Raw genomic sequence first — 10,118 nt, 5'->3', positions numbered from 1 at the left:
GGCCCGCCCCTCCCCCTCCCGGCCCGTGGGCCCCTTTAACCGGGCGGCGGAAGGGGAGGCCGGGGGCGGACGGGCAGCGCCCAATGGGCTGCGCGGAGCGTCACTTCCCGGCGGCGGGAGGCGAGCGGCGGGTGTCCGGGGCGGTGGGCGGCCGGCGGGGGCGGGGCGGCCGGAGGAGGCGTTGGCAGAGGGCTGGGACCCACGCGGCGCCGCAGCCCACCTGGCCTGCAGCAATCCCACCCCCGGCGGCGGCGGCACGATGCCCTTTGACTTCAGGAGGTGAGTGTGGCGACCGCGGACACAGGGGGTGCCCGGGCACGCCGCGGACTCCTCTTGCCCGGCACGCAAAAGCGGCCCGGCGGCCCTGTGCATGCCTCCTGCAGGCCCACGGGGACCTGGGGCGGGCCCCCTGCTGCACACAAAGCCAGAACCTCGGAGGGCCCCCTCGTGCAGCGGGAGGCAAAGCCACCCACCTCCCGGCCGCCCCACCCCTTCCCTCCACCGAGCCCCCTCCCCAGCCTGCCCCAACACCACGCAAACCCGCATCTCCTGCCCCCCCCACCCCCCAGTCTGGGAAACAGATTAAGTCACTCTCCCAGCTGGGAGCAAAAGAGCCATCCCCCCCCCCCCCCCGGCGATCTATGGAGCCTCATTTCGTGGACCCCACCCCTGCTGACAGGTGCATCCGACCTCCAGTGAGCCCCCAGGGATCCGCAGGGGTCTGCAGCCCCATTACTGCCTGGCAGCAGCTGGAGGGTTTTAGGTTTCCATAGGCTGAGACTGCCCCAGCCTAGGCAGAATGGGAGTCCCGGTCTGTTCTCTGAGTATGGGGGCACCATGGGAGGGGGAGGAGGCCAGGAGCCATGGATAGGGCTCCCCAGAGGGCCCAGCCTGGTCTTGCCGTGGCTTTCTGCAGTCACTACAATGGGTCCTTTGTGGGGTCCAGCTGCCTCATGGTCCACGTTCTGCAGTGCTAGGCCTTCAGAAAGCCTGCCTGAGAAGGGGTCTCCGCCACACTTCTTTGCGGTATGGAGCCCCAGGGAATGCCCTGCCTGAGGCAGCCACACTGTGGGGGTCTGGCCAGAAAAATAGCAGGGCTTCAGTGTGGGGAAGGGCTGGATTAGAATCCTGGCTCTGCTCCCTCCACTGAGCAGCTCAGTATCATCTAGAAGTTAGGGACGAAGGCTCTAGGTTCAGACCTGCCCTCAGCTGTGTGACAGGATGACTTGGGCAAGTATCTGAACCCTCTCAGTATCTCTAAAATTCACTACCTGCAGGTTGGAGCTGAAGTAAGGTCCTCACCTGTGAGGATTGGACGCAGGAGAAGCATTGTAGGGTTTAGAGCTCAGAAATAGGACGTCAGTAGATGAGGAGCTTCTCCATGAGGCCATTTCTTCATCCACAAATTGGGTTCTGATGCTTCCCTCACAGGAGGGAACTCTTCCTCCTCACCTGCCCCTTCCCTCTGCACAGGTGAGAGTGAAGTCAGGGTAAAGTTACAGCCTTCCCAAGAAGAAAAGCCTGGCAGTGACCCCCACGCACTGGCTGATGGGGCACTCCTGCCTTTCCTGGGCACCAATGCCATCTGCAAACATCTGCCAGCTTCCCGCCCCTCCCGTGAAGCCCAGAGGCCGGCACCAGGGTCTCAGACACATGCTTGCAGATTCAGGGCAGTTCCAAAGGAGGAAAGCTCCTTGGATGGAATCAGGGGCAGTCCTTACACTGACGGTTAACCTCGAGCCTTGAGAGCTGTGGTTGGCACGTGGGTTCCTGGTTCCACAAAGCCTCCCCTTACCCAGGCTGATACTAAAGATTCCTGACCGCCCCACTCCCATCCCCTTGTGATTTAGTAGGTTCCAGTGATTTTGACTTTGTTGGGGAAAACTGCCACTTTGGGTCATTTAATCCTTTCACTCTGCACCCAACCCCTTAGGAGGAAGTTAAGGCTCCAGGCTGAAGGTCTTGCCCTGGACCTCACGGGACCTAGACTGGGGGGTGGGCCAAGGTCTAGGTCATGCACCGCTTCTGACCCGGTGCCCCTTGAGTTGGAGGTTTGGAGTGCCCTGGTGCTATGGGGGCCCAGCCTAATGAGGTATTGTTTTAATAAATTTTCTTGAGGGCTTGGGCTTACCACAGAATGGTGAGACTAGATTTCACCACTTGGCATTTGCGCTTTGGAGGATGAGCCATTTGTGCCTAGTAACCCACACTTTTTAAGATCTGTTAACTCCAGGGCTCAGTTTCTAAGGAAGGTTCCCCCATCTCACACACCTTCTTCCTCTTCGGTGTTCATTCATCAGATGTTTACCGTGCTCAGCCCTCTGCCACGTGGCCCACAGTACCGAGCTGGGGCTGTGTAGCCCTGCCCTCTCAGCACTGAAGAGTAGGGAGGAGGACATCTACCCCTGTACAGGCACTGCGAGGTGCAGACTTGAAGTCTGTTCCCTTGTCACCTGCGGGAGGGAGTTTTCATCTTCATTTTAAATCAAAGGAACGGGAGGCTGCCAAGTAGAAGTTATCTGCCCAGGGTCATATACTGGGGAGCTGGTGGAGCTGGGATTTGAACTCGGGGCTGTTAACTCCAAAGCCGTAGCTCTGGGAGAAAAGGGAATGCTTCGAGAGTCCCAACCCTGTCGGATCTCCTAAGAACTGTGGGGGAAGGGAGAGGGGCATACTGTGATTGGACCCCCTCTCCCAGTTGGAGGCCTGGAAGAAAACCAGGCTTCCTGCCTGTTTTGCTTGCTTGCAACGAGCCAGAATCAGGAGGTGTGTGTGTGTGTGTGTGTGTGTGTGTGTGTGTGTGTGTGTGTGTGTGTGTGTGTGTGTTGGGGGGCGGGGCGGATAGCAATCTCTTGCCCTTTCTTATCAATACTCCTTTTTTTTCTTAGTGCCTACGGGACCTTGTGCAGCTTACCTTCTGTGTGTTCAGGAGGTGTGTGTGTGTGTGTGTGTGTGTGTGTGTGTGTGTGTGTGTGTGTGTGTGTGTGTGTGTGTGTGTGTGTGTGTGTGTGTTGGGGGGCGGGGCGGATAGCAATCTCTTGCCCTTTCTTATCAATACTCCTTTTTTTTCTTAGTGCCTACGGGACCTTGTGCAGCTTACCTTCTGTGTGTTCTCCTGTCTGTGAAATGGGCATGAGAACAGTACCCATTGTTGAGAGGATTAAACGAGTCAATGTGTGTAAAGCATTTAGACACAATAAGCACCCAATAAATTTTGGCCACTATTTTCAATATTTGTGTTATTTCATGTAAGCACCTGTATTTCCTAACACTATGTAATTCGCTTGATTATTATACTTATCCTCTTTCTCCCTCCCATTAAATCATGAGCTCCCTAGAGCAAAGATTTTTATCTGTTTTATTCTCTGCTTTAACTCCAGTGCCTAGAACAGCACGTGGGCCAAACTTGCTCTTGGAAATGCCTCTCAGGGTCTGTTACGGAAGTCAAAGGCATGGTGTGATTTGATCTGCCAACTCTTCTTTACTGGGCAGATTTTCTGCCTTTGGTGGAGAATTTTCCCCCTTCCCTCCTTGAATTTGCTCTCTCAGTTGTTTTGGGGGGTTGGAGGAGGCAGGATCCTGGGACTGCCAAGATTACTAGCGTTTGCTTTGCTCCCGTTGAATTGTTTCATTAATCGCTGGCCAGTTGCTGTTGTGGAACTGGCCTTGGGACCCAGATCCGTGGGTGTTGGCTCTGACCGTACCCAGTTCCGGCTGGCAGGGGTTGGCAGCATCTACCACCCACTCAGCCTGGGCTAGGGGTGGGGGACAGTTCCTGCAGCCCGGGCCCAGAGGAGCCTGAGCACAGCTTTCAGAGGGGCAGAGATGGCCCGCTTTCCCGCAGTGGAGGCTCCCGAGTTGAACCCCTAAGTCCTGGGTTTGCTGCTGCCCTGTCACTGACCAGCCAAGCCATGGGACAGTTTACCTTCTCGGAGCCTCGGGCTCTTCGTTTTAAAGACAAGTGGTAACCTTCACTGCCTCACCTGGTAGGGTAGACGTAGGGGCAGGAGAGGTGTCCCTGCCGGGTAGGGCCAGCTCTGTAATTTGTGGGCCCCAGTGCAAAATGAAAATGCAGAACCCCTTGTTGGAAAAGTATCGCGGATTCCAGGACCATGACAGCAGAGCATTAAAATAAGCATAGACCCCCGGAGCAGGGGATCCTGACTGTGTAGGTCACATGCCCATGATGCCGGCCCTGCAGCAGTGCCTTGGTTCAGCCTCCATTGCCTCTCACCCTGGCCTTCCTCCAGGAGACCCCAGACCTTCTTGAGAGAACCCTGAGTGAGCCTGTTTTTTCTTTTCTTTTTTTCATAGTAAAGCTTTCCACAGTTAACCTGATTTTCTCATGTCCTGGTTTCAACCTTCAAGCAGGGTCCATTGCTCTGAGGATCAAGTATGAATTCCTCAGCTCCTCATGTGGCTTTGTCTGAGGGGGCCCCTGCAGACCCGGAGCCCCCCTCACTCCCTGTGCCTAGCTAAGCCCCAGGCCCTGCAGGGGGCTCTGAGCCCTTCGTTAACACTCAGCAGTTAGCTAACATGAGTGTCTGTATTTCTACCCTGCCTTATTCCAGAAAGAGCTTGGGGAAGCTGACAGAAACACATACTTTACAATAATTTTTTTAAAAAGATTTGTTTATTTGTGAGAGAGGGAGCAAGAGTGAGAGTGTATGGCAGGAGGGGCAGAGGGAGAAGGAGAGAGAAACTTAAGCAGACTCCACTCTGAGCGCAGAGCCTGATGTGAGGCTCGGTCCCACAACCCTGAGATCACAATCTGAGCTAAAACCAAGAGTCGGACACTTAACTGACTGAGCCACCCAGGTGCCCCTACTTTACAACAATTTTTAAAAAACATAAATGGGCTTAAAAATGAGGGCAAAAGGGAGATGAAGATTAGACCAGAGGAAAAATGATGTGAAGATGAAGCCAGTATTTTGCGTTTATTGAGTCCTTACTGGGGCCTGACAGTGGTAAGGGTCTTACGTATATCAACTCATGTAATCCCACAGTACCCCTACAACACAGTGTTGTCCCACTTTACAGATAAGCCAGTTGAGGTGCAAGAGCAATGTGGGTCAGCAGAAGGTGCTAGGGTTGAAGTGCTGCCGTCTGGCTCCAGAGCCCCACTTGTCGGCTGTAGCCTCATCTCTAAAGCTTTTCCCCTTCCATTCACCAAGTTCAGAGAGAATGGGAATCTCCTTTAATTGGATTCATTGGCTTTCTCATCTCTAATTCTTTCCCTATAGTGGCCATTAAGAAGCTCAAAGTCATCGGCTTTTTTTTTTTTTTTAACCAGCCTCGTTTGGTTCAGAAATTGTCTTTAAAGATGCCCACTAATAGTCTCACACTAACTTAGAGCATCTCACTCTGGAGGATCCAGGTTTTACCACATTGGCCGCTGGGGCTTTAAAGCCTAGAACATATGTTTACCTGCTCACCTGGACATGGAATGAGATGGAAATCTCTCCTCTCAAGGCAGCTTGGATTCCTGACTGTGATACCTCATATCTTGAGACAGGGCTTTAGCCAGCTGTGGCCTTGTCAAGTGCTGTTTCCCATCTGGCCATCTTTTCATGTTTTATTTTGGACTTGCTGCTACGAGGGTGTGAGGATGGCATTTGCGGGGGGGCTCACCCACCACCTCTACATCGGTGTCCTCAACACTGGCTGTGCGTTAGAATCACTGGAGGAGCTTAAAAAAAGTCTCCCAACTCAGGCTACACGCCAGACCTAATAATCAGGCTCTGAGGGTGGGGGGCCAGGTATCAGTGTTTTTTTAAAGGCCCTCACATGACTCCAGTGCATGACAGAGACTGAGAAGTTGCTCAAAATCGGGAGAACCAGTAAGAAGCAGGACTGAGAGCTCTAGGGCAGCCAGGTGGTGAGTAGGTACTTGGAGGGAAGGCTGGGACTGGAGTCTGGTCCCACCTGTCACTCCTATGCTCCCTTCAGCAAGCCACTTCCCTACTCTGGGACTGTTCCTCACTGGTCAAGTGGTCGATAAGTGATCTTACCTTTATACTGATGTCCTTGCTCTTCAGAGTGTGGTCCCAGACCAGCAGCTTCAGCATCACCGGGAGCCCCTGGGAAATGTAGAATCTCAGTGCCCACCTGGAATCTGAATCCGTGGTTTAATAAGCTCTCCACGTGATTTGGATGTGGGGGAAGGTTGCCAAAGTCCTGCTTTGTATGGCTGACTTGACACAGCATCTCTCATTCTGTGCTGCATACGGCGTCCTCCCCCCCCCTCGGAGATTCACAACATGTGTGTCCCTTTCTAAAGGCACTGAGAAATCCTGCACGAGAGGAAGCCGAGTCACTTGGTTTAGCCCAGTTTTTGCCAAACTGATTGTCGAAGCCACCCTGTTGTTCACAAGGCGCCCAGTACCATTTCTCAGAATATAGTGTGGGAAACAGCCCTAATTGATCCTTTAAGGAAGTAGTAATTAGCCTAATTGTCTGTTGTCAACTTTAACATTCAGGTCTGTTAACTTAATTATATTGGTTATAGATGCAGGAAAAGTATAGGACAGGAAAAAAACAACCCTCTAACACTAGATGTATTGGTTTTTATAAGTCTTGGCCCTTGGGAGAGGCAGGAGAAACTCGGGGTTCCCTGTCCTGCCGAGAGCTGGGGGATACAGAGGTGCTTTACAAATCTCCTCACCCTGAGTGGGCATTATTTTCCTGTTTTACATCAAGGGAAATCGACCTCAGAGATGATGGATCGCACAGCTCGGGCGTCAAGGGGCCCTGGGGACTGGTGTACACCTGCCAGTATAATCCTCCCCTGGGAGCCCCTTCCTCCTGTAACCCACTGGGCAGCACAGCTGGACAGGAAGCAAGATCCCTTTGAAATGGATTAAATGTTCTCTTTCTCCAAAAGGTAGAAACCCTATTGGAGATGAGAAGCCTGGCTGTTTCAAAACCAAAGTACAGTCACAGGTGCCTGAAACTTTGGGTCCTGGTGTTGTGGCAGGAACCCCTCCACGGCGTTTGCTTTTCTTTCTTGCATTCCAGTCCGGGGCTGGAATCTCTTTGGAGAAGGAAAGGAAGCAATACTAATCTTACTAGGAATGCCTGACGGTTCCTCAGCCTGTGATGGCTTGAGCGCTGTCCTGGGCATGTCATTGGATTTAAAAGCCACCCTGACCCCACACGGTAGACACAATTATTAGTAATTTATTTTCTTTAGTTTCTTTTTTAAATTAATCAATACAAAAATTGACTTTTGGTGTACTCCTCTGTGAAATTCAAGACATTCTCTCACAGAACCACCCCCACCGCCATGTAGATACAGAACAGTTCTATCACCATAAGAAACTCTCATGCTATCACTGTGTGGGTCACACTACTAATTCAGTTTTTTAAAAACTGTGGTAAGGGGCGCCTGGGTGGTTCAGTCGGTTGGGCGTCTGCCTTCGGCTCAGGTCGTGATCCTGGAGTCCCAGGATCGAGTCCCGCATCGGGCTCCCTGCTCGGCGGGAAGCCTGCTTCTCCCTCTCCCTCTGCCCCTGCTTGTGTTCCCTCTCTCGCTGTGTCTCTCTCTGCCAAATAAATAAATAAAATCTTTAAAAAAAAATTGTGGTAAGAACGCTTAACATGAGATCTACCCTCAACAAATTTTTAAGCATGCAGTAGTGTTAACTCAGACCTCTAGACGTTACTCATCTTGTGTGACTGGAACTTTATACCCCTCGAAGAGCTCTCCCCAGCACCCACCATTCTACTCTATTTCTACAGCTTAATTGTGTCAGATACCTCATGTAAGCGGGTATCACGTAGTATCTGTCCTTCTCTGACTGACTTGTTACACTTAGCGTAACACCCTCAAGGTTCATGCATCTTGTTGCATGTGGCAGGATTTTCTTTTTTAAGGCTGAGTAATACTCCACGGGATGTCTATACCGCATTTTCTCGCTCCGTTCATCTGTCCGTGGACTTTTAGGTTGTCTCCACATCTTGGCTACCGTGACTAATGGTGTACTGAGCGTGGGGGTGTGGTTATTTCTTCAAGATCCTTTCAGTTCTTTTGGGTAAATACCCAGCTGCAGGATTACTGGGTCATAGGGTGTTCCTATTTTTAACTTTCTGAGGAGTCTCTGTACTGTTTCCTGGAGTGGCCGCCCCAGTTTGCGTTCCCACCAGCAGTGCAGGAGCGTTCCTCTTTCTCCGCATCCTCGCCAACACTTTTGTTGGAGAGTGGCCATCCTACCAGGTGTGAGGTGCTATCTCATTGTGGTTTTGATTTGCATTTGCCTGATGACCGGTGACGCTGAACAGCTTTTCGTGTACGTGTTGGCTATTTGTATGTCTTCTTGGAGAAACGTCTATATATAGCTCTGTGGTGAGAGAGTAAACGGTCGGTCACATACCGTGAGGCCCCCAGGGCCCAGGCAGGTACCTTGGTGGGTGATTGGGTGCGGGCTGTGGCCCATGGGAGAGCGACACTCCATCGGGAAGGGGCAGCTCCAGTGCGGCTCTGTCGTTTGTTGCTCCTCAGATATCCCAATTTCTCAGGAAATGATGAAAATCTTCTAAATTGTGTGAAAATGGTTAGGAATCATTTCCAGTTTTATTTTTGTTGAACATGACACTGGGCCAAACCAGTGCCTTCCTGGGGCTGACAGTGGCCGGTGGCTGACAGCAGGCAGCCTGTGTGTCACACGTACCAGTGTGACCACGTGCAGGCTGGGTGGACAGCCCCAGGACTGTCAGAGGTGGTCTGCTGGGCTTGGAGCCCAAGGCAGAGAAGTGAGGGATCTGTGGGCTTGGGCAGAGGCAGCCTAGGGACATGGGGCTTCCCTCCTCTGGGTGGTGCTGGCACGGCCCGGCCGGCTCTGCCACTGGACCCAGCCTTCCTCTTCAGCAGCCCCAGGGCTGGCCAGAGCTCAACTTGAGTGACACTCCCTTGCTCCAGACCGTTTAATACCAACAACCTCCAGGGTGTATCTTGCAGGTGTCCTTCAGGGCTGTGTGGTGATAATAGCAGTGCCCACAATAGGCCCCATTTAGCAAGTGCCTGGCTAAAAGCCTGCCTTGGATTCCCATGGTTGATCCGCATATTGGGTAAGAGCCCTTTGTTATCCCTCTTTGTCTGGTGAGGACGCGGGGCAGAAAGAGGGACAGGACTTGGCCGAGGTCGCACAAACTGCAGGCGACGCAGCCGGGACTTGGGGGCTCACCTGTGATATCAGGGCTGACTTTCTTAACCATATACTCACGTGCCCTGGAGGCAAGTGTTATTGCCTCGGACATGCCTGATGTTACCTGCCATCCTTTTTTTTTTTTTATTATTATTCAATTAATTAACATACAATGTATATTATTAGTTCCAGAGGAAGAGTTCAGTGAGTCATCAGTCTTATCTAACACCCGGTGCTCATCACATCACGTGCCCTCCCCAATGGCCATCACCCAGTTACCCCGTCCCCCCACCCCCCTCCCCTCCAGCAGCCCTCTGTTTGTTTCCTATGATTGTCTCTTATGGTTTGTCTCCCTCTCTGATTTCATCTTGTTTTATTTCTCCCTCCCTTCCCCTACGCTCCTCTGTTTTGTTTCTTAAATTCCTCATGTCAGAGAGGTCATATGATACATGTCTTTCTCTGATTGACTTATTTCGCTTAGCATTATACCCTCTGATTCCATCCACATCGTTGCAAATGGCAAGATTGCATTTTTTTGATGGCTGAGTAGTATTCCATTGTATATTACTACCACATCTTCTTTATCCATTCATCTGTTGATGGACATCTTGGCTCTTTCCACAGTTTGGCTATTGTGGACATCGCTGCTGGAAACATTGGGGTGCACGTACCCCTTCGGATCAGTACATTTGTATCTTTGGGGTAAATACCCAGTAGTGCAATTGCTGGATCGGATGGTAGCTCTATTTTCAACTGTTTGAGGAACCTCCATACTGTTTTCCAGAGTGGCTGCACCAGCTTGCATTCCCACCAACAGTGTAGGAGGGTCCCCCTTTCTCCACATCCCCGCCAACATCTCTCGTTTCCTGACTTGTTAATTTTCGCCATTCTGACTGGTGTGAGGTGGTATCTCACTGAGGTTTTGATTTGTATCTCCCTGATGCCGAGTGATGTTGAGCATATTTTCATGAGTCT

At 51.9% G+C, this 10,118-nt stretch overlaps 1 protein-coding gene across 2 annotated transcripts in view; it reads left to right on the top strand.

The window, feature by feature from the left end:
• The first annotated feature begins 103 nt into the window (after positions 1 to 103).
• ERGIC1 (endoplasmic reticulum-golgi intermediate compartment 1) overlaps positions 104 to 10,118 on the top strand; it is a 103,241-nt gene continuing 93,226 nt past the window's right edge. The window contains exon 1 of one of the 2 annotated variants that reach the window (XM_027605580.2): positions 104 to 279. In XM_027605580.2, the coding sequence (XP_027461381.1) occupies positions 260 to 279 (20 nt within the window). In that variant the 5' untranslated portion in view covers positions 104 to 259. Of the gene's footprint in view, positions 280 to 8,233; positions 8,289 to 10,118 lie in introns of those variants that run through there. The other variant, XM_027605579.2, reaches the window with a different exon arrangement.

The sequence above is a fragment of the Zalophus californianus genome, chromosome 5, assembly GCF_009762305.2.
Source record: "Zalophus californianus isolate mZalCal1 chromosome 5, mZalCal1.pri.v2, whole genome shotgun sequence".
NCBI lineage: Eukaryota > Metazoa > Chordata > Mammalia > Carnivora > Otariidae > Zalophus > Zalophus californianus.
This window is presented reverse-complemented; position numbering and strand designations above follow the sequence as displayed.